This window comes from Macaca fascicularis, chromosome 5 (genome assembly GCF_037993035.2).
Source record: "Macaca fascicularis isolate 582-1 chromosome 5, T2T-MFA8v1.1".
Taxonomy (NCBI): domain Eukaryota; kingdom Metazoa; phylum Chordata; class Mammalia; order Primates; family Cercopithecidae; genus Macaca; species Macaca fascicularis.
The window spans coordinates 182128574-182153761 of record NC_088379.1 but is presented as its reverse complement, the minus strand read 5'-3'; the positions used below and the strand labels follow the sequence as shown (position 1 = coordinate 182153761).

At 38.5% G+C, this 25188-nt stretch overlaps 1 protein-coding gene across 7 annotated transcripts in view; it reads right to left on the bottom strand.

Annotated features, from left to right (window-relative positions):
- The window catches only part of NEIL3 (nei like DNA glycosylase 3), a 52250-nt gene that overhangs the window by 3928 nt on the left and 23134 nt on the right, over positions 1 to 25188 (bottom strand). For 4 of the 7 annotated variants that reach the window (XR_010587089.1, XM_005556351.5, XM_065545702.2 and 1 more), the window contains 6 exons: positions 23439 to 23573; positions 22938 to 23151; positions 19409 to 19483; positions 17610 to 17776; positions 7377 to 7546; positions 5241 to 5661 (listed from right to left, as the gene is read on the bottom strand). Coding sequence is in view for 5 of the 7 variants with exons in the window: in XM_005556351.5 (XP_005556408.3) it covers positions 5241 to 5661; positions 7377 to 7546; positions 17610 to 17776; positions 19409 to 19483; positions 22938 to 23151; positions 23439 to 23573 (1182 nt within the window). In the remaining 2 variants the exon portion in view is untranslated. Of the gene's footprint in view, positions 1 to 6; positions 5163 to 5240; positions 5662 to 7376; positions 7547 to 17609; positions 17777 to 19408; positions 19484 to 22937; positions 23152 to 23438; positions 23574 to 25188 lie in introns of those variants that run through there. The other 3 variants (XR_010587088.1, XM_065545701.1, XM_065545700.2) reach the window with 3 other exon arrangements.

The window sequence follows — 25188 nt, the reverse complement described above, 5'->3', positions numbered from 1 at the left end:
CTGGACAGTTGTAGAGAAGACAACAGATTTCACAATTAAAGCAAGTGGTTCATAAACAATGCTTAAACAAAATTAAACGAGAAAAGATTAAGAATATTAACAAAATTAATGAAATGATGCATTCTTATTAAAAATCGTGTGGACATAAAAACAGTTTTATGTATCATTTTAGAGGTGGCTGTTTTGGATAATGGTTGAACATTTTCTAACCTACTTGTTTCAACCCAGAGAGCTCCAGGGTTCCACATATCCAGGGAGAGGTTTGGATTCTCTATTTTAAGGTTTTTCTGGGGAGAAGGGCCAAGGTAGAAGGCAGGATTACGGTAGAAAGGAGAGGCCCAAATGTCATCTCTCTGCCTTCCACTCCATTTCTTTCTTTAAAAATTAAGTAAAAAACATGGCCACAGGCTGGGTGCAGTGGCTCACGCCTGTAATCCCAGCATTTTGGGAGGCTGAGGCAGCAGGATCACCTGAGGTCGAGAGTTCAAGACCAGCCTGGCCAACATGGTGAAACCCTGTCTCTACTAAAAATGCAAAATTAGCCGGGCATGGTGGCACATGCCTGTAATCCTAGCTACTCAGGAGGCCGAGGCAGGAGAATTGCTTGAACTCGGGAGGCAGAGGTTGCAGTAAGCTGAGATTGCGCCTTTGCACTCCAGCCTGGTGACAGAGCAAGACTCCGTCTCAAAAAAAAAAAAAGCCACGTTCAATCTTGGTACTTCTTGGTACTCAGAGTGTGGTCCACTGACCAGAAGCATCAGCATCACCCGGAGTTTGTTAGCTACTACGCCAGATTGCTTGCAGAATCAGAATCAGCATGTTAGCAGGATTCCCAGGTGATTCGTATGCACATTAAGTTACGAAGCACTGAAGTAATATAACCAAAATACTGATGCCACCTGTAATCAGGCTGGCTCTAAATATTCACAGCTAATCTTAATTTTATGATAGAAAGCATTAGCCAGGGTAATTAAATGTTCTGATTAACTGAGGACATCTTAGTTCCTCTCTTTGTTTTAATCATTTAAAAACTTTCTAAAATGTAGCAGATTTCTCATTTAAACGTAGCATACAGAATCATTCATTTTAGTGATCATGGCCATCATTTTGAATATTAACGCTGGGTTATAAACGATCTATTAATATAATAGATCGGGGCTGGCAAACCTTTTCAGATAACATATTTTAGGCTTGCTGGTCTTATGGTCTAAGTCTGTCATCACGAAAAGCAGTCACAGAATATATCGAAACAAATGGAAATAAAGCTTTACACAAACAGGTGGTGGGATGGAGTTGGCCCTGCTGGCTATAGTCTGCTCATGTACATGTCATTAGAATCAAGAACAATGCCTGAGGCATAATAGATTCTCAATACTTATTAATAAATAAAACTGAACAGAGACCAGACAAAAACTATCATCAAGAAGGAAGACATTACTAAGCACAGGTCTGTAATTTTAAAGTGAATATTATTTTTTCATGGTCAACTTATCACAGTTTAACTTAGGGGTATCCAATCTTTTGGCTTCCCTGGGCTACATTGGAAGAAGAAGAAACGTCTTGGGCCACACATAAAATACAGTAACCCTAATGATAGCTGATGAACTTAAAAAAAATATCACACAAAAAACTCATGTTTTAGGAAAGTTTACAAATTTGTGTCGGGCTGCATTCAAAGCCAACCGGCCTACAAGCCTTTGGTTGGACAAGTTTGGTTTAACTCATTTTATAGATAGGGTGATTCATTATAATAAAAATATTGTCTGAATTGTTTGGATTAATCGGTCTCACTGAATGTGGATTTTGTCATACGGGATTATTGCAAGAATTGAAACAAAAGTGAAATGACTCATTCTGGATGGTCCCAGGTGGTTCTGAAATCCTTAGACTGAAAACTCCCAGAAGCAAACCCAGAGACAAGGACACGGTGTCAGTACTTGCACTGTGATTAAGACACATCTTCAACACCCCTGATGGCAGCAAACGTGAGAAAATATTAATGATTTTGTTATTGTCATTTCACCCTTCCATGTGAGTCTTTGCATCAACTCAGGAAAAATTTCAACCTAAAACACAAGCATTTTTTGAAAATCCATCACTGTGTTTTGCTCTGTGTTTACAATAATTGGATCGACAACTTAAACTGCTTCTAGTAATTATTCTTAACTGTTTAAAAATGGGTTCAGTCATCTAATTTATAACCCAATAACTGGATGGAATACACATCTATCTCAAGACCAATCAGAAAATATGCCTCATCAATGCTGCATGGATTGTGTGGTAATGAGAACTGTAATTAAGAGAACAAAAGTCAAAGTAATTATCATATAATATTAAAGAAAAAATAAACTGGCTATAAATTATGAATGGACCACCTGCTTTAATAGTATTATGTTGTGAGCTTCTGCTAGGCATCTTGTCCACAAGATGAACACTATAGCTGCCAGACAAGGAGAAAAATGAAATAAATGACAGTAATTTGCAATTTATTCCTTGTAAAGTAGCTGGGTGCAGAAGGGCTGCTGGGTGAATTTATTTCATCACTTGACATTTATTCTGCTAGTTAATCTTGATTGATTGTGGAGTCTCAGTCCTGGTGTTCTTATATTCAATACACACACAGGCTGCAGCATTTCTAAGGAATGCGGTGCACTGTGATTGATCATATGATCCTATTACTAATGGCTTATGAAGAAATCATTTAAATTTAAGGTTACATTAATGTTTTTTTAAATCCCTAATTCATTAGTGAAATTGTCTGAGATTTTCTACAAAGCACTAAGGGAATAAAAATATGCCAAGATATTTCATCCAGGTACAACGAATGCCACAATATTTTAAGATGATCACTTGTACTATCCACTTAAGCCACGGAACAGAAAAGACTGTTTGGAAATGCTTTTCTCCTCCAGGACAGCCTCCCAACTCAAACATTCTTAATTAACTCCTTCATGAACTTCCACCACGAGGCATTAATTAGGGTTAAAGTGAACAGGTGGTGAATTTATCCAGTCAGTTAAAAGTTCAGCCCCCATAGCTTAATTCAAATGTGAGCATATGAACAAAAGTTAAGCTCTAAATGATTATGAACAAAACATTAAAAAAGCCAGTCAAGGATAAATCATCAGGATTAACTGATGATGAAATGAGAGTTGGAATAGGAAACTCGGAGTAAATACATCTATTGAGCAAAGACTGTCTCCAAATTTGTTATGAACTAAGCTTAAGGATTCCTACAGGTTGCTCTAGGAGTTTACACCAAATGGACCCTCATCCCACTGCCAAGAGGAGGCATCTATCCATCAGTAAAGGCATAGTTAATAAGAGGAAAAGCCAGTGAATCTCACAATTCCACCTGAGATTACTCTAGGTCCCAACCAAAGTACACCCCTCCACATCTGCAGGTTTCCAATCCATGAATTCAACCAATCTTGGATCAAAAATATTTGGAAACAAGAAATAATAAAAATGAAACAATAAAAAATTATACAAAGAAAATACAGTATAACAATTATTTACACAGCCTTTACACTGAATTCAGTATTATAAGAAGTAATGCAGAGATGATTTAAATATATGAAAAGGTGTGCATATGTTATATGCAAGGACTATGCCATTTCATATCAGGGACTTGAGCATCTGCAGATTTTGGTATCCTGGGGGTTCTGGAACAAATTCCCTGAAGATACCGAGGGATGACTGTAACTCTTTCTCTGCCTGTCTCCCACTGGCAAGAAAAGACATACATGGGAGGACGACCCTCTATTTGTGTGTTATAAATTCTCCCCTTAGTCAAAAATGCTGGATGTATGTCAGCTGCTTTCTGAAGGAAGAAAGAAAGCAGCTCAGAAAAGAAAACGGTGGAGAAATGTGTCCTCTGTTGGAGATGTAACATCGGGTTGCCATAGTTAGGAATTCCAGATAAAGGGACTGGGAGGGCCAGATAAAGGGGGAAGGAGGGTCAATAGAAAATTGTTTCAGGAGCTGCCAATAATCATTAAGGAAAAGAGAGGATGACATTATGTATTCAAATTTCTGTATCACAGGCGACAAAAATGAGGGTGTTCTCCTGGACGTGTAGCTGGAAGTCCTATAAAATGTATCTGCTCTGGTAGTATTTATTAGTTACAATTACAACTTTTGAATTTCAGATACAAAGTAGAGTAGCAAGCAGGCTTTTCAGGACTTTCAGTTAAAATAAAGAGCAACTGCCAGGCCTAGTGGCTCATGCCTGTAATCCCAGCACTTTGGGAGGCTGAGGTGGGCAGATCACCTGAGGTCAGGAGTTCGAGACCAGCTGGGCCAACATGGCGAAACCCTGTCTCTACTAAAAATACAAAAAAAAATTTGCCAGGTGTTGTGGCAGTGAGCCGAGATTGTGCCACTGCACTCCAGCTGGGCGACAAGAGCGAAATGCTGTCTCAAAGAAAAAAACAAAAATAAAAATAAACACCATCTCGCATGACTGTTTGAGATCCATCCACGTTCTTTAACAGAAAGGTCACCAGAGGTATCTGAGACCCTTCCTTTTAGAACACAGTATACTAACTAAACTTTTATAAAAATAGTTCCCCTTTTGGAAGACTATCTTTCATTGGAAGGAAATATTAAAAAATGCTAACTGGTTATTGATAAGCAGTATGATTATGGGTGACAAATATTTTTCTTTATACTGTACAATATTTTCCAAATATTCTGTATTGATCATGTGTATGGTTATTATCAGAAAAAAAAACCCCAACTTTTTATACATGTAGGAAATTATGTTTTTTATAACATTATAATCTAGAGCAGGGAAAAGAGGCAGACTACTATAATAGTCTTTTAGGGTTTGATTCATGTTACCAAAAGTAATTCAACTTCCTTAGCAAGGGACAATTTCTGTCCTCTTAAAACTTAATGCAACCGGCCGGACGTGGTGGCTCATGTCTGTAATCCCAGCACCTTGAGAGGCCGAGGTGGGTGGATAACTTGAGATCAGGGGATTGAGACCAGTCTGGCCAACATGGTAAAACCCCATCTCTACTGAAAATACAAAAATTAGTCAGGTGTGATGGCAGGCATCTGTAATCTCAGCTACTTGGGAGGCTGAGGCAGGAGAATCGCTTGAATGCTGGAGGCAGAGGTTGCAGTGAGCTGAGATCACACCAATGCACTGTAGCCTAGGAGACAGAGAGACCTCGTCTTTAAAAAAAAAAAAAAAGCAATTATCTTAAAGACCAAGGTTAAAAGCATCATACCTGCTAGAATATCCAGGGTTGCAGCTTTTAAGATCTGGTGATGAGCAGTGGGCTGTTTTTAGTTTTTTATGTGCTGGACTGAATAATTTAGATTCTGAACTGATTGTAGGTGCTATGTTTACTTTGCTGGAGAGTTGAGTTATATTGTTTGTTCTCTTCTTGGAGGGGTGCTGTGTATCCTTCAAACAGACATTAGTAGGAGGAGAGTTTTGAAACTCCTTATCTAGTGTCTGGTTTTGCTTTTTTTTTATTTCCAGAGTACTGGATTTATTGCTAAAATCAGTCAAGACAAGAGTTGTAGTTCCAAATGCAGTTTTTCTGTTGATCTTGACTTCTGTATGAGGTTTTCCAAAAGTATTACACGGGTACTTCATTAAGTGGCTAAAGACAGTAGAATTTTCTTCATTCTTGAGCATTGAATCTGGAAGGAGAGATAAGTAATTCTGCAATAGTCCTATAAATATAACATACTGATTATGTGAAACATCTTTTTATTTGATTAAAACATTTACTTCACTTTATTACAGTGAACTAATATATAGAACTAATAACACCAAGTTAGCTCAGACAAGTCAGAATTAATCATCTTCTGGCTAGGAAATGAAATATTATGTAAAATGCAAAATTTTGACTTATAGAAACCCTGACATGGGTTTAACACAGATTTATATTTGCTTTTTATTATGTTTAAGCATTTAAAGGTGATTCAGCTATCAGTTTTGCTAATATTAGGCAAAATATTAACAAGTGGTAATTAAGAGATGATATCCTATGAAGCATTAGGTCAGCAGTTAAAGACCTGTTTCTAGACTACCAGGAATGACAAGGAAAGATAAGACAAAGTGAAAGGCTTATTTAAAACAAGTAAAGATGAATTACAAAAACTTAGTATCTATTTTTTTTTTTTAACGGAGTCTTGCTCTGTCGCCCAGGCTGGAGTGCAGCGGCATGATCTCGGCTCACTGCAAGCTCCACTTCCCGGGTTCCCGCCATTCTCCTGCCTCAGCCTCCCAAGTAGCTGGGACTAAAAGTGCCCGCCACCACACGCAGCTAATATTTTGTATTTTTAGTACAGACAGGTTTCACGTGGTAGCCAGAATGGTCTCGATCTCCTGACCTTGTGATCCGCCGCACTGGGCCAGACTAAACATCTATTAAATACAACGTTTCAACAGAGTATCCTAGGATTTTGGAACATGTACTATAATACATTCTATATTTTCATTAAGATGTCTTTCTGACTCAGAAACATTAACAAGAAAACAGTTAATGAGACATATAAATGCATTTCAGAACGTTGAAATCAATGTGGCAACCTAAGATTGTGTTTTTCCGTGGGCTCTGTCTCTGTTGAAGGATACTGAAGAAGGAGAGGTAGAAATAGGAGATGCAGCACAGCAAAGCTACACAAGGGGTGATGGCTGCCTTTCCGGCCCAGGGAACAAACCACAATATGACAGTTGACACAATGCGGGGGTGCATAAATCAGGAATGAACTTTCTCATCTCTAATTGAAGAAAGAAATAACACTTTGAGAACACAATAGAAGCCGCAGCAATGAGATGGCTCTTAATCACAGGTTTCCTCTGAGGTTTTACATGCTCTAAACGCATGAAATCGTGAGCTATAAAGAGTTATTTTGAAAGATTTCAATGAAATCAGTACAATTGTCTGGGTAAAGATTTTAATAACAAGGGTAGAGGGGATACAGAAGATAAAAAATTCAGCGTTTTTCTATTCCACCTGCAAAGATATTCTTACAGAAACCCTCCCTTTCAATTTATGAAACACTTGCACTGAATAACAAACTCGAAAGTTGCTGAAATCTGCATAAAACAAAGCTTTATTGAATAATTCATTAGAAACAGTAGAGAACAGATGTGATCATCTCCGTTTTTTTGAGATACAAAGGCACATACTGTTATAGCACAAACATGCTTTCCCTCTCTGTTAAAAAAAATTACTCAACAGAATATTAGCATGGTTTACATGTAAAAACTGGCAATTCCTTTAAACTTTTGAGAAAGAAATTTTATTTACTTATGGAATATCAAGATGGAGCAAGATATATTCTTGACTTTGTATAATTAACCCTCTTAGAAATGTAACAAACTCAAAATCAAAATTGAGTCTTACCAATAGGCCTTGAGGTCAAGCAAGCATCACATGCCTTAGAAGAGGGCTTATTGATTAAAGTACACACCACACAGGTCCACTGCTCTTCAGACTTCTGAGCCACAGAGTCCATAATATGATCCACCCTGCTAGATGTCCAACTGATTATAGTATTTCTAGTCGGTAGCCTGCTATAGAAATAATTTTTTTAAATTAATCACTAATGTTGTTATTGCCTTGTTCTTGTCTGGGTATTTAAGAAATGATTACAGAACCATTAATACCCCAATGCTATCTCTTTATTATTGCTTAGAAGTTAGAACTGTATCTTAGAGTCTTTTTTTTTTTTTTGTAGAGATGGGGTCTTGGTCTGTCATCCAGGCTGCAGTACAGTGGCACCATTACAGTTCACTGCAGCCTTGAACTCCTGGACTCAAACAATCCTTGTACCTGAATCTCCTGAGTAGCTAGGCCTACAGGTGCACATTAGCATGCCTGGCTAATTTTTAAATTTTTAGTAGAGATGGAATGCTATGTTGCCTAGGCTGGTCTCGAACTCCTGTCCTCAAATAATCTTCCTGCCTCAGCCTTCCAAAGTGCTGGGATTAAGGCGTGAGCCACTGCACCTGTCCAGGGTAAAATGTTTTCACCTGGACCCCGCTAATTGTTGTTAAAGTGAGAAACATCAAATAAAAGTTATTTAGAGTCAAATAATTGAGTAGTTTTTTTTTAACCAACTAAAAATATTTGATATCACATTAGGAAGTATTTCTCAAATAATATTTTAAGTAATTGGTACTTTTTCCCAAACAAAATGAAAATACCTTTATTCAATTAAATTATGGGAAAACACACCTATGCACAAATTAGAGGATTGAAAGATGTGAAAGTTTTATATTTACTTCATGTGCACAGAAAACTCAGGAAACTCTAGAATTTCTCTACAACATCTGCTGAGCACTATGTAAATTCATTAATTCATAATGATGAAAAAACATATTTCTTTGTGTTATTTCCCTTCATGTAAAACTGTGTCATGGTGGATAGCCAATTATTAGATTAGCAAGCAAACAATAAAACCCTGATTTTTGGCCACAAACATAAATCATGGTTCTCCATCTGAAGTCCTTAATTGAACATGTATTTTTACACAAAATGCCTTTATATGGCTGTGACATAGTCCTACTCTCTAATGCACAGCTAGCTATAGGTCTGGATATAGAGCATGTCACATGGTTAAGCAACCATGGCAGTATCACGGATTCCCTTCACCATCCCAAACATTAATACCGAAAAAAGCTCTTCCAGGTAAAGGCTGTGTATCTTACATTTCAGAACATGAGTTCTTTGCCTTTCAAAGGTAACCTTGTCTCCTGTGACATTTTGTTCCTTACATATAATTACCCTAGTTTTAAAATTCAGGTGTGTCTGGTAAAATAATAAATAGAATAAGAAAATCTGAAAGTAAGATACATCTCATTAGGATTCTTTTATCTTTACTTACCTTGACTTTTAATGCCACTCAGTATTTATTATCCCTATGGAACATCAGATCTTCGACAGAATTTGTTTACTTGACCTAATCTCTGTCCTCTACTAACTTACTTTGAAAGGCAGCGTGATGCATTTATCTATAATTAAACACAATTTAAATGACTTTTACATTTTCCATGGGCTCCAACTTTTCCCTATTTTCATCTTCTTCTGTCATATAAGTTTCCCTGATCATAAGGAGAATTTTATTGTTACATATGGAGGCTTTGGAAACATTCTTTCCTTTTCTTACTGCTCCATTTCTTAATCACTCATAATAAATTCTTCCCAATCTCCACTTGAATGTGTAAGAAGAATCTCAAACTTAATGTGTTGTAGTAGGATGAATAATGGCCTCCCAAAGACATAGGGCACAATTCCAGGAATCTATAAATGTTACTTTATAAAGACGGAGGGTTTTGCAGATGTAATTAAGGATCTTGACATAGAGAGGTTATTTTGGATTAGCTGGTGGCCCCTTAACCCAATCACAAGTGTCCTTATAAGAGAGAGGCAGGGGGAGACTTGATACACACTGAAGAGAAGGCAAGGAGACCACAGAGGCAGAGGTTGCAGTGAGGAGACCACAGAGGCAGAGGTTGCAGTGAGGAGACCACAGAGGCAGAGGCTGCAGTGATGTAGCCACATGTGAAAGAATGCCGGCAGCACCGGAAGCGAGAAGAGGAAAGGAATATGATTCCCCCCAGTGCCTCTAAAGCGAGCACAGTCCTACCCACACCTTAATTTTGGTCCAATGAAACTGATGTTGAGCTTTTGGCATCCAACGTTTGAGTGAATGCATTTCTGTTGCTTTAAGCTACCAAGGTCATAATTTATGATGGCAGCCAGCGGAAACGAATACACATAAAATTCATGACCCACCAATCTGCAATTCTACTATTCCATTTCGCGTCAGGAAATGGCATCAGCATCACTCAGTTCATCGGGCCCAGACCTAGAAGTCATCCTTAACACTTCCTTTCCTCACACCCACTTCCAGTCCATCAGCAAATCCTGTGGAATCTGCTGCAGATGCAAATTTACATGAAGCAAAAGTTTAATTTTCCTTGGCTTGATGTGTCCTTTGCAGACTGGGGTGGGCAGCATGGAGAATGGGAGCCATAACTCAACCACACGCTGGGGTCTCAGAGGATTGCAGGCAGCAGTAGTCCTGGTGCCTGGATGCTGCCAGCGTCACCTCACACCTGCTCAGTGCCCAGGGACAATATTGCCCTGGTGACCTCAAGGAGCAGGTGGACTCTGCCTTGAAGCCTGAGGAGAAGGACCTGAACAAGAGATATGGCATCGTTCCATGCCCACAGGCCACCGTAATCCAGATTGCCAGGCCACTCTACCCCTAATACTCAGAAACAACCTGGCGGGGGGGGGGGACCTGAGGCACCTGAGGAAGATCAAAGGGCTGGGGTTCTCCAAGTCAAGTCCTCAGGCCAGCAGTATGGGCATCATGTGGGAATGTGTTAGACATGCAGATTCTCAGGCCCCTCCCAGGTCCCACTGAATCCCCAGCTCTGGGGGTGGGGCCCGGCAATCCGTGTTTTCACAAGCCCTTCAGAAAATGCTGGCACACCCTAAAGTTTGAAAGGCACTGCTCTCAGGGTTTCCTTACAGAGAAGAAGAACTGCTTAAAGAAAAGATAGAGGAAGCTGGAGATGTGTCACTATCAACAGCCAATTGTGAAGCTAAAAGTTTTCTCATCTAGTCATAATAAAAGATGTAATGATATTGTTGGTGGTCATATGAAAAGGCAATCAAGGAGTTTGCAGCCAAAAACATGAAGGAACACAATTACACAGCTGTGTCAGGCAGTGAACTAATAATATCTCATTTTTCTGATGTTTGTGGTGTTTAAAAAATATAATTTGTTGTGATTTCTTATTCTAAATATTCACATTAGGACCTAACGTTGTAGTCATAATTTTTTATTGTTTTTCATAAATAAGGCCCCTTAAATTATACAAGTTTCTGGCCTTAACCATACCTCAACTTCCAAAGTTATCCTAAATTCAACCTTTTTATCCCACCACCTCCTCTCTCTTCCCTGTCACCAGCATTTACCACCTGCACTACTGTTGAGTCCTCAATGCTGCCGCTTCACTCTGCTTCCACGACAGTCACTAATCCATACAGCAGCCCAAATCATCCTCGGAAAACTCAAGTCAGTTCATGCTGCCCTCCTGCTCAAAATCTCCCAGTGGCTTCCCAGCTCAAAGTACTGGCAACAGTTGCCAGAGTGATTAATCTTTTCAAACGTAAGTCAGTTATTTCACGCCCTTTCAAAACCCTCCAAAGGTTCCCCATTCTACTCAGAATCTTTCCTTGGCCAAACTGACTGCATGCTCCTTGGTCCTTCCCAAGCAGAGAGGCTCCCTCTGTCTCTCATTCCCTCTGCTTGGTTCAGTCATACACGTCCTCTTTCTCTTCCTTGAACAACTCAGAGGCTTCATGCTTTTCTGGGTTACCGTCTTTGAATTTTCTCTCCCACCCTCAGATTGCTACAGGTCATCAGATCTTTTCAATAATGTCCTCCCCAGGGACTTATCCGCCACCCTATCAAAAAGGAGCCCTCTCCTGTCACTGTCTGCTACTGTGGCTGATGCTCTTGAGAACACTAATCACCACTTATCATTGCCTCGTGGCTTATACATGTATGTAGAGACAGTTTTTTTTCTTTTCTTTTTTTTTTTGAGATGGAGTCTCGCTGTGTCACCAGGCTGGAGTACAATGGCGCGATCTCGGCTCACTGCGACCTCCCCCTCCCAAGTTCAAGCGATTCTCCTGCCTCAGTCTCCCAAGTAGCTGGGACTAGAGGTGCCCGCCACCATGCCCAGCTAAGTTTTGTATTTTTAGTAGAGATGGGGTTTTCCATGTTGGCCAGGATGGTCTCCATCTCTTGACCTTGTGATCTGCCCGCCTCAGCCTCCTAAAGTGCTGGGATTACAGGCATGAGCCACTGTGCCCGGCTTTTTTTTTTTTTTTTTTTGGAGAGTCTCAATCTGTTGCCCAGGCTGGAGTGCAGTGGCGTGATCTCGGCTCACTACAACCTCCACTTCCTATATTCAAATGATTCTACTGCCTCAGCCTCCCAAGTAGCTGGAATCACTGGCACATGCTACCACGCCTGGCTAATTTTTTGTATTTTTAGTAGAGACAGCATTTTGCTATGTTGGCCAGGCTGGTCTGGAACTCCTTACCTCAGGTGATCCGCCCACCTTGACCTCCCAAAGCGTTGGGATTACAGGCGTGAGCCACCACACCCGGCCAAGTTTTTCTTAAAAAGATCTCCTCCCACTGGAATATAGTACTCTATAAATATTCAATAAATATAGGCTTAATGAACAAATTTTGCCCCTACATATTGATTACAACTGCTTTCTTGAAAATCACCTATTTCCTAGAGGTCCAATAAAATAGCCTTCTTCAAACTTCACCCTCTCTAACTCAGCTGAATTATTTTTAAATTTTTAAAATTTTAATCTTTTTAAAGACAGGAGTGCAGTGGAGTGATTATAACTCACTGTGATCTTGAACTCCTGGGCAGGTGATCCTCCTGCCTCAGCCTCCCAAGTAGGTGGGACAACAGGCATGCACCATCATGCTTGGCTAATTTAATTTTTATTTTTAGAGATGGAGTCTTGCTATGTTGCCCAGGCTGGTTTTGAACTCCTGGCCTCAAGCGATCCTCCTGCCTCAGCTGTCCAAAGTGTTGGAATTGCAGGCATGAGTCACCGTGCCAGCTGACTCAGTTGAATTTAATTCTCTCCATCACTTCCCATCTTTGATCCTATAGCTCTGTTTCTTCTACCTCTCTTTAATGGGATCCTTTTCTTTTGATCATCAAAGTTAAGGCAAAAGCAAGGCTCTCCATTGGACCTTTCTGCCTCCCTCCATGCATTCCCAGTGATCGCGAATACTATCAGATTTAGCTATCGTCTCAGACTACCCTAGGGTGGGAAATGGGGAGGGGCATAAAACATAAGTGGGGAACGGCAGTGCCTCTAAGGCAGCGGTCCCCAACTCTTTTGGCACAAGGGACTGGTTTTGTGGAAGACAATCTTTCCATCGGCGTGGTTGGCTTGGGTGGGGTGTGGGGGAGATCAGCAGGCTTAGGAGCTTGGCACCTAGATCCCTCGCATGCACAGTCACAATAGGTTTCACGCTGCTATGAGAATCCAAGGCCCCCACTGATCTGGCACAAGGCGGAGCTCATGCGCTAATGTACTGATACCAGTACCGTTCTGTGACCTGGGGGCTGGAGACCCCTGCTCTAAGGTATCTCTGCATTTCTCAGTGGAAACAAGTCCTTGGCATGGGAAGCAATTGATTTTTCTTTGTCTAAACAAAGTAGATTAAAAAAAAAAAAACCAATATAAATGTTAATAAAACTAAAAAGGAAGTTATGCAAAATAAAGTGGCATTTAAAGGCTTGAATAAAAAGCTGCTGTCCAGCTTCTATTTTAATCAATATATGATTGCTATTTCATTCAGTCTACTTTGAATCCTTCTTGGAGCACCAAAACTTCCCAGAAGCCCTCAAGAATATAGTTCTTTTGCTGAAACCAGAAATAATTTATTATCATGAAGCTTGCGGTAAGGGGCTTAAACAGGAAGCAGCTTAGACCCACCTTTTCTCTACTTGTTCTGTCTGTGGAGAGCCAAGATCACCTTCATGGGTTCCAGCCTCCAAGGCTCTGGTCCCTACAGCTTTTCTATTAATTCTGTGAATTACTCCAATATTCATTTTGGCTACATGACCCATAAATTGCCATTTTTGTTTATGAGACGTTGAGGTGGGTTTCCCTGTAGTCAAGACCTTCAAATTACGTTTTAAACATGACAACTACACAATCAGATTTTCCCCTGAACAAGTTTATCCTACCAAGACTAACCCATCACAGGTTTTCTTATGTCTCTCAAGTACCCTCTAACTGCTCCATGCCCTCAAAAATTTCTGCCAGGTTACACGTGCTTAAAGAGTGGTTTGCAGACAGCACTAAATTCTCATTGACTGGCAACCAACTATTGCCACATTTCCAAACTAGATGGTTTCTAGAGACCTGAATATGTGCTCCTGAAGGAACAAAATATCCTCCCTGTGGGCGGCTTTCCAAATGTTTTCCCTGTGTACTTTCCCATGTGCTGTTTCATCTTTCAGAAAATCCTTTTCCTACCTCTTGTCTTTGATGAATTACTATTTCTTTCTATACTAAACTCAAAGACCACCTCTTTCAGAAAGACTTCCTTGTCCTTCCTAGGTAGACTTAAGTGTTTCTTCCTCCATACTTCCATTCCCCTTAGGATAAACAAGTCCCTTTACAGCAAGTCCATCACGGTGCTTTATCTATTTACCATTTACTTCTCACATTAGCCCTTGAGCACTTTGAGAGGCAGTGTTCTATTCTGTCTGTGTATTTCCAGTACCTGGCATACAGTAGGCCCTAATAAATAAAGTAAATAACAAAAAAAATGTAAAGTCCCTAATGGAAGGTAAAGACTACCTCCTTCGTTTTCTTTAAAGGAAATAATACTCACATACATAAATTATATTAGCTAGCAAATAATTAAGAACCAACAATAGGCGGGGCATGGTGGCTCACACCTGTAATGCCAGCACTTTGGGAGGCCAAGGCAGCCGGATCACTTGAGCTCAGGATTTGAGACCAACTTGGCCAACATGGCAAAACCCCGTCTCTACTAAAAATACAAAAATTAGCTTGGCATGGTGGTGGGTGCCTGTAATCCCAGCTACTAGGGAGGCTGAAGCAGGAGAATCACTTGAACCAGGGAGGCGGAGGCTGCAGTGAGCCGAGATCGCGCCACTGTACTCCAGCCTGGGTGACAAGAGCGAGACTCTGAGACTCCGACTCAAAACGAACAAACAAACAAACAAAACTCAACAATAAATAGTATCAGTATTTAAAGTGTGATATGATCAGTGGAAACTGGAAAATTGGGGGAGGCCTTCATGAGGAGTTCAGTAAGCTTTCAGCGACGGAAGAAACAGGAGGATTTAAATAATTGGTAGTGGCCTTTTCAGACTTCAACTTAACTTGAAATGACTTTACATTAAAATGAGAAAATTTAGTCAACATAAAAAAGGTTCAAATACTCCTCCAGAAAATAAATGGGATGTACTTATTCACAGAAAAATCTAGGAACAGGGCATATCGTCCCGGTTTTCAAGCTTTTTAAAATATGTAAACATTTATTTCGCAGTGTATAGTTGGTTCATCAAACAAAGTTCCAAGCTGAGTGCCAATGTAGAAAACAGAATCAGGTCAGGAGGGAAGAGGGATTACAAGGCCCAGAACATTTTGAGCACGGCCTTCCCTAACTCATAGGTCTCTTTTGGGGAATTGTGGGGTCTTTGAAATCTAGTTTCAAAAGAACCTTTGACATTGACAAGTATTTATATGATAAATAACATAATTATTTGATAACTTTTTTAATCTCAAGAGATATCAATTCATAGAAAACCAATACAGAACATTAATCATTTATTCAGTAGACATATATTGAAGGTCTTCTATCTGCCAGCTATTGTGTTCAATGCAGTATCTAGTTATTTGGTCAAATAAATGTATACCTATATTATAAAAAAAGTTCCTGTTCATAAAAAATTATGAAAGTTCTTGCTCCTAAAAAAATGTATGAATGTTCATAAAAAATTAAAAAACCATAAGTGTGTTTTTTAATATATATATATATTATTATCTAAATCTGTTTCAGATGTCTATAATAGTAACGAGGGGTGAAGCAGATGAGTAGAAGATGTAGAGTGGTTTAGAGAAAAGTATTGGAGAACAAGAAGAGTGATGCAGAAAATGAAACACAAGGACACCAAGAGAAAGCACGCAGCTCTAGACATACTTATGAAGACATAAGCTGGGACTTCCTTTGCACGCCAGCTCCCTCCCCTGTCCCCGAGCTCTACAGACATGATGGCCCCTCCCACCTCCTGGGTTTCCCACAGCCTAGTAGTGCCCTGAGTCTCTTCCTATGTCCAATCCTACGGTTTTGTTTCCTTTGCTTTTTCTTTCCTGCCCACTCTGTAGTTATAGGTATTTGCTGAAGCTCAGACCTTGGCTCATTTCCTTTTCCATTCTTAGTGAACTGAGAAGTTGGAATGCTTCAATCAACAGCACTGTGCCGATAGCCTCTCTCATCCTGGATCGCAGCCCCTAAGACACGTCTTCCTGGATATTCCACGGTTCTTTCCCATATCTAACACGCACTGCATCTGCACTGCTGCAGCCCATTTTCCCAGACCCACAATGTGAATATTTTTATCATTTGGTCCTGAAAACTTTTGCATTTTCCTACCTATCAAATCTGCCACAGTCCTTGTTGACTTTTAAAAAGTTTTACTAGGGTACTATGTCCAGTGACTTGACCCCAGGCTGGTAACCATCGTTTGCCCGTTACTCTGCACCAGCTTCTTTACATGCGTTTTCAGTCTCTTTGTTTTCCATGTTAACTGCTACAATCAGCTAAAAGTCCTTAATGCGCTAATTTAGGAAAGACCGTTAACACCATTCCCCAAACTACTAATGACCACCACCATTTGATCACATCCTCCCTGTAAAACTAGCTTTTACTGTTCCACAACGTGGAGCCTCTGTTGGGGTTGGCCAGTATTCTCATCATCCCTCCACCATGCCATGTTTATTAATGATTCAAGGTTTGTGGCCATGCTCCTTTTTTCCAATTAAATACTGTTTGCTTTATCATTTAATTAAAATTCTATTTTTAAAAGTAAATTTCAAATGATACTTTTTTTAAAAGTACAGTAGGGAGAAGGGGGAAAAGAGTGGAACAAGGAGCTCCATTCAAATGATGCTTTCTTTGAGATCTTCCCAACCTTCCTGCACATGTAAACCTCTAATATCCCTGAACCCGTGCAGCATTTGATGTGCTTCATATCATACTGGTACTACTGGCTTAAAATCACACATACTGCTATGCAGCTGCTTTATACTGTATAATCTTTCTCTTAGATTTCCCCAAAAGGTCCTATGGCCTGTTACCAAGGTAACTGTACATTGGGGAAAAAGGAAACAATCAGACTTTTTTAGGATTATTGGACACTGGCTCTGAACTGGCACTAATTCCAGGAGACAAATTGTCACTGTGATCCACCACCAGTCAGGTCAGGTGATTGATGGAGTTTTAGCTCAAATACCTCTCACAGTAAGTCCTCAAACCTGTCCTGCGGTTATTTCTCCAGTTCTGGAAGGCATCATTGGAAGAGACATACTCGGCAACTGGCAGAACCACCACACATGAGTGTAGTAAGTGGTCTTATTATTTCACCAACAAGACATATAATCTGTAAAAATCTCTTGCTCGTGTTTTATAATATTATTTCTAAGTGAAGCAGAGACTTTTGAAGGTAGTTGCATTTTTTTCCAATTATTGACATCTCCAGGTACTCACTTTACAAACTAGGTTAAAGGTAAAGGCTACATATTATTCCCTGAGCCAGAGATTTTCTACCTAAATTCAGAACTGGTCCATAAATCACCTTTGGCTCCTTCAGGTTCTTTGGTGACGTTATTTACTATTTCCTTCCAAGGACTAAAATACTTTTGATTTATGTTCTCTTCTGAATAGCCTGACAGTTATTCAGTTATATTCTCTGATTATTAGCTTTTTAGTTAGATGGTTAGGGCAAATGGTATCCCTTTAAATTCAATATCTTACCATATGTCAACATGTTGAGGATTTTCTTTTTGACAGCGAGGACAGAAATATGTCATTCTGTTATTGTCCCCAAAGCGGCACACAGTTATTCTGCAGTGGCACTGACCACAATTAGGACGCTTGTAAACTTTATAGTGTTTAGAGACAGCAAGTCCTGCTTTACGGCACTAAAAAAAAAAAAAAAAAAACCAAAATATTCTGTTATCCACAAAACAGTGCTGCCAAGGAGCCAAAGACACAGTCTCGAAGGTCATCTCTGAAAATCATCTGTTAAAAATTTACATACTTTTGTACATATGTCAATATAATCTTTTCTTTCATCAGAGAAAAAGGTATTGACAAGATTTGGTAATATTTGTCAAATAAAATTTGCGTGAAATAAGTCATTTTATGACATTAGTATTCAAAATTGCTCTTTGCATAGCTTTATCCTCTTATCTAAATGAGATGTAAAAGTTCTATATTTAAAAATGTCTTTTACACTTTTAAGGCTTTTTTAATTAACCATAAGTATATAGTTACAGGGAAAAGGCTAGATTAGCTTTAAATCTGGTTATTTTTAGAAGACTGAAACTGCTCACTCAGTTTCAACAACCAAAAAACTTACTTCTAGGGGACAAAATTCAGTAAGAGTATTTTCTTTGTTAACCTGAAAAAGGACATTTTTTTTTTCTTTTTTAACCTTAGAGATTCAAAAAAAAAAAAAAAAAAAAAAAAAAGAAGGAAAGAAAATAAACATTCAAATACCATCCTAGCAAAGAATATATTCCATTTTGGTATAAATTCTACTTCAAAAGATATTTTGATATACTTTGTGAGTTTCATTCCACTCACAAATACTTAAGCCCCCTGCAAAGAAAATATCTTGGGTTTCCATCAGCAGTGTGAAAGTTTAAAAGCCCAGAAATACAGCTTACCATATATGAGCTGAAAATTACACAATTTATATTAATTTAAGGAAAGTATTGGAAGACCCAATTTAATCTGGGTGGAAATGGGCAGTTTTCTATGGTCATCTTTTTCTGGAGGAAGAAATAAGCAGATGCAATTTAAAAATAGCCATAGTTACTCAAGACAGATCTGCAGAGCAAGAGGTTCATTCACATTTTAGGCCAATTAATAAAGAATGCTACAATACCTGCCTTTCTGAACATAGTAAAAATGAAAATTTTGGATACAGAAAATGGACTGTGAAGAAAAGACGTATTTGTGATACTTTGCTTAAAAGATAAAATATGTTTATTGAATTCTATATATGCATATAGTATATAACTTTCCACATTTATAAGTCAGCAAGTACTTCCTTTTCAAAACTGTGGTAGACAGAGAAACATTATTATCCCATTTTACAGATGAAGAAACTAAACTTAGATAAAGTTATCCAAATAATCTAAACCACACAGATAGTTAAGTGGCAAACTTGACTGAACCAAGGTCTACAGTCAGTGGCAAAGCCTGATGGAACTAAGGTTATCTGAAAGTGTTACTGTAGGTCGGCTTTTCTAGACTTTCTATATTTTATGTATCCAAAAATAGAAAAGGGTCTGTAAAATGCTAAAATGGCTGCTCCCAACTGGTATAAAGATAATTGAATATGATTATAGTTAGTCGAGTTTGAACTGACCTATGACCTAGAATTTCAAGATGTTAATTATACCCACATAATATCACTCTCCCTTAATGCACCTCCATGCTCTTTCCACTAGATGGCTATATACAGCTTTCACATTTTTTGGTGCAATCCAAAAGGAAACCACTGACATTTGACATTTTACATAGTTGAAAAATTTTGCTCTTACCCTGTAAAAGAGAATGCTGAAATCACGTATCATTTTCACAAGGTGATGGGTCTGTTCATCCGTTAATTGACAAACCTTAAAGTGGAAAAACAGTGGAGCCCAGTTTCATGACTTGCTCATTACTGTAAGAAATAATATGCCTTGCCAATTCTGTGAAAGAGAACTGTAAATAGATTTTGAATACAGTTGACCTTTGAACAACATGGGTTTGAATTGCGAGGGTCCACTTATACGCAGATTTTTTTTTCCGCCTCTGCCATCCCTGAGACAGCAAGACCGACCCCTCCTCTTCCTCCTCAATCTATTCAATGTAATGATGATGAGGAGGAGGATCTTATGATGATCGACTTCCACTTAATGAATAGTAAATATAATCCTTACGATATTCTTTTGTTTTTTTTAGAGACATGGTCTCACTCTATTGCCCAGGCTGGAGTGCAGTGGCGCCATCATAGCTCACTGCAGCTTCAAACCCCTGGATTCAGCCATTCTTCCGCCTCAGCCTCCCAAGAAGCTGCGACTGCAGGCGCAGACCACCACACCTGGCTCTTACAATATTCTTAATAACAATTTTTCTCAAGCTTACTTTATTGTAAGAATACATATGTAACAATAAAACATACAGAATATGTGTGAACTGTGTTATCAGTAAGGCTTCTGATCAACAGTAGACTATTAGTAGTTACGTTTTTGAATAGTCAAAAATTGTATATAGATTTTCAATGGGGGGTGGTTAGCACTCCAGTTCCTGTGTTGTTCAAGAGTCAATCGTATATGCATATCTTCTAGAGCTCTATTTCTCACGGATCTATTTAGTATCATTAACAGTAATTTTATTTTGAACTGATAATATTACTGACAAAAACACGATTCCTATTTATAAATTTTAATTATAAATTCAAGCATTTATTGAATATTTATTCTGTATGAGATGCCTTCAAAGTCTCAGCATTGTGTATCAGACACCTTGAAAGATCTTGCTGGACTCGAAAAAAAAAAATTACCAAGAACAATATAAAACAGAAAGAAGGGAAAGGAAAATAGGCACAAGAATAGATGACCACCAAGGTCACGATCGAGCTTTAAAAAAGATATGCATTTATATACATGCATTAATATCAAAGTACTTATTAACACATGGAAGAGCTCAGACACAGACCTTACTGAAGAACTTTTTTCTGACACAGCCTAGCATAAATCTCAGTGTTACCCTTGTAGAATTATTATTTGGCACATGTGCTATCAATGGTAATCCCAAAAGAAACCGTCTGATGCCTCGTGCTTGTTGTCTGTGTGTGAATATGACCCTTCAACGACACAGGTTTGAACTGAGCAGGTCCACTTAGATGTAGATTTTGTCCAGTCAAACATGGATGAAAAATATAATATTTGTGAGATGTGCAGCCTGCATGAGCGTAGGGCTGACTTTTTGTATAGCAGTCTCCCTAGGGCCAACCACAGGACTTGAGTATGCGTGGATTTGGTAAAGGCAATACTGGAACTGATCCCCTGTGTATACCGAGGGAAGGCTGCATATAAACAGACACATACATGTACAAAGAAAATCATTTATCAGTGACTATAAAAGTGAAAATCTAATCAACATAGTCATCCTGAAAGTATTATAAATATTCCTCAGTTGTTCACTTAAACTTTAAAACTCGCATGCATCCAAAGCATTTATTACTTTCCATATCTTACATACTGTATTAAGTCACACCTTGAAAGGTTAAACTGCACTTTTTCAGTAATTTTTGTACACGTGCTTTTAAGAAGCCAATAGTTAAACTTCAGAATTTTTTTTTTTTTTTGAGACAGAGTCTCGCTCTGTTGCCAGGCTGGAGTGCAGTGGTGTGATCTCTGCTCACTGCAACATCTGCCTCCCGGGCAGTGATTGTCCTGCCTCAGCCTCCCAAGTAGCTGGGACTACAGGCATGTGCCACCATGCCCAGCTCATTTTTGTATTTTTAGGAGAGACGGGGTTTCGCCATGTTGGCCAGGATGGTCTTGAAGACCTCTTGACATTGTAATCCACCCATCCTGGCCTCCCAAAGTGCTGGGATTACAGGCATCAACCACCGTGCCTGGTCAATGTCATTACTTTTTAAACCCCCAGGCATTATGGGTAAATTATCTTTTCCTAGATGGATGGCTGGCTGGATGCAGAGATAAAAAGTAAATTATCCGTGCATCACAGATAACAACAATACCCTGGGTTCTTTTTTTCAAAAACATCTTTCATCGAGGTCTAAGTGATTTTTAAAAAGCTCACTCTTGTTAAAGTTCTGTTTCATTACTTCCATACTGAACTCACTTGTTCCAAGTATCAAAAAGCAGAATCTAATCTAGACCTATCATTACCTGGCTTCTTTTAAAGCTTAATTCCTACTAATTTTGGTATGACTAAAACTATCTAGTAAGTATCTACGCAAAGTAAACAAATAACCTGGGTTTATGTAAATATTTATTTACTTAATAGAGTGTTTATGTAAATATTTATTTAGTTAATAGTTTAGTTAATAGAGTGAATTATGTACAAAATAATTCAGCTAAAAGAGCTAAAAAATTAATTTAGTTAGTAACAACAGGTCTTGATAAAAGCCCTAATGTAGAGGTCTTTCCTAGAAAAAAATGTATGTATTCTACCTGGGTTTGGGTTCCCACCTCTCTTACCCTCTTAGAACATTGCCGTATTCGTCGCCATTCCCTTTTCTACAGGTGGAACCTCTGCCCTTCAACCACTTTTTATTTATTTTTTTTTTTTACAACATATAAATAAGTTCAAGTCTCTCTAGTTGTAGAACAAGAAAAAAACAAAGTAACAAACTCATGTCTTGTCCTGGTATCCTCTCTAGCAGGTCAATATTTTCCCTTCACTCTGGCCTATGTGAACAAGGGCTCTGCATTTTGTTTCCATTTCCTCACTGATCACTTATTCCTTGGACCCTGCTGCCTGCCTTCCACTGCTATCCTTACACTACAACAGCAGCTTCTAATGTCACCAACAGCTGTAATCAGGAATACACGAATGTGTGCAGAACATGTACTTAATATGCCAGAGAGAAAATAAGTTGTGAGTTAGCTCATTCACATCTTCCACAAATATTAATATGTAATGCCTACCATACACCACAGGCCACGTTCTAGATGTTAGGATACTTCAGTGAACAAAGCCTTGTTTTCTTTTGAGACTGTGTTCTAGGAGAAGGAGACAGCTTTTAAACCATCAGGATAATAAGTAAATAGGTTATGTTTGAAAGGGATACCTGGTATGGAGAGAACAAAAAGCAGGGCAAGTTAAGGAAGACTGAGAGAATGAAATGTGGAGAGGGAGGGTGTGCACAAGGCTACCGTACGTGCGGTGGTCAGAGCCGGCTGCACCGAGAAATTGACCTGGGTAGACGTGGGAAGCGGGACACCTGAAGTTTGTGGAGACTGTGTTACTGCAATGCAGAGTTAAGGCTTCCACATTGGCTCCTTCACAGTGCTGAAAACTCAAGAGATAATTTAAAAAATACTTAAAACCTACTTTAACAGCTGGGTGGAGACCACTGTCAAAGAGAGCTTCATTTTTGATGATGTTCCCTACTCCAGGCAATACGTTCTGATCCATTAGCACATCACCTAGCATCCGGCCTTTCTGTTTCTTAACTTCATTTTCCGCTCTCAAGAAACTAAATTCAGGTGAACATACATCTAATTCTTTCATCATTCCTACTCTCCGTTGGCTTTCCATTGAGTTTCTATAGAAAGGAATACAAAACACATTAATCATAAGTCTGGTTATAATTTCACAAAGTGCCATTTAAAACGAGCTTTGCTATAAGCACTTTATGTTAATCAGGGTATAAGAGTTAGATATGCAAACAACAAAGATCTTACAAATTATATTATCTGAAGGCTTCTTTAAAATGAGGTTTCATCAATTACAAACTATTTATTTATTTGTTTCTTTAGTCACACATGTGACATCCCAAACCATGCTCTGCAGTACTGCAGCTTAAGTACTTTTATTTATTTCTTTTTTTACCTGAGTTCAACTGATGAGTCAAAGAAACAAATCAAATCTTTGGTGAGCTGCACTTCCAAAACAGGAGAAGCTCCATTTTTATATTTACACTCAAGTGGATTAATCATGATGGAGCCTTTCATTCCGAAATGAATCCTGAAACAAAATCAAACCCATTTTTGAGTGGCAGAAAGTATATCATTTATCAAGCTTTTTCCCTGTACTATCATTTTTTTGGATTATAAGCAAACAAATGTTAGTCAGGATAGGCACTTTTAAAGGGCAGAAACCAGTAGTAAGATTATTATCTATTTTTCTCTCATGACTTTGTATCCTTATAAAGATAGAAGACATGACAATCAGTTTTTCAAGTCAAAAGTAAAATAACTTCTCGGAGAAATAATAAGGTACCAACACTAAGCCCAAGAAAATACACCCCTGCTCCTCTTTTCTTGTCAGACGAAGTATCTTTTATTCACGGAACAGTCTAGCATCTCTTGGCATTTTCTCAGATTCAAAGGCTTGGGATGAGATAAGGCTAAGTTTAAGTTGCCTATAGTTTGTGTTTTCATAAATTCTACAAAGCCACTAATATTCAAATTCCTTATTTCTAACCACAGTAGACTGGAAATATTTACCTATTGCAAAATAATATCTATGGTTTAAGACACTCTCTCCCCCCTTGTTTTGCACTAAGAAATGAAACAATTTTTTTATTTTTGCAAAATCTTATGTATCAAAAAAAGAGAGAGAACAAGTCAAAATACTATTGTCTTCAATTCTTTTCATTTTCTTTTACCTTTATATGTATTGGGAAGAGGAGATTTATAAATATTGACGGTTAAGTTGAAAGCCACAATGCAGTGATGAAAAATTCATAACCTTTCAGATTTTATAGGATTGATTAGCATGTCCAGTTTTTTTTTTTAAAGTAGTTCTGTAAGATCTCTGATGATGAAGATCAAAAATGATTCTCAAGATGAAATACTGTGTTCCACCTTTCAAATCCTGCTCCTTATAGCTTTGTTGAGTTAATAAATATGGCTCTTTTGGCAGCAAATGTTACTGCTCTGTGCTTCTAATTGCGAAGCACCATGTTATAGTATTGTACAAGGTTAACCAGCCTAACTTTAAAAATGTGGGTTTTAAACTCTGTGTGCCCTGCTATCAATCATAAATGCATTTTGCATGCCCCATAGTTCTTGACAGGAAAAATGTGTGCCTGTAAGTACTCCATAATTTAGCTTACGGAGGTGCAACCCCAGTGAAAGGTGTACAACTGTCATGCCCAGAAGCCATCATATCTAAAATCTTTTCAGCTGCATGGCTCATAAAGTGGATTCTAAATCACCTTCTATAATGAAACCACATCCACATAAAAAATCTCAAAGGTTAAGACCCAATTCAAATGCAGGAGTAGCCCCAGCAAGAACCTTAGATCAAATAAGTATGGCTCTGTCTTATAAATCTATTCATTTTTAGGAAAAAAGTACATAAAATGTTTACTTTATTTTTATTTATTTTGTTTTATTCAATAGTTAGATATTATAATTGAGCACCAATAAACCAACACATCTCATGGGTTTATTACTAAGTACCTTTGATCTTAAACTACAAAAATATATCAGTATTATGAAAATATTTGAGGCAGAGTAAACATCTATACTGCAACAACAATTGATACTGATTTTTGTTTTAAAACCAGTACATAGGCCCATACTACATAAAGAAAAGACATCTTTAGGATTTCATTTGCTTTTCAAGATTCCTT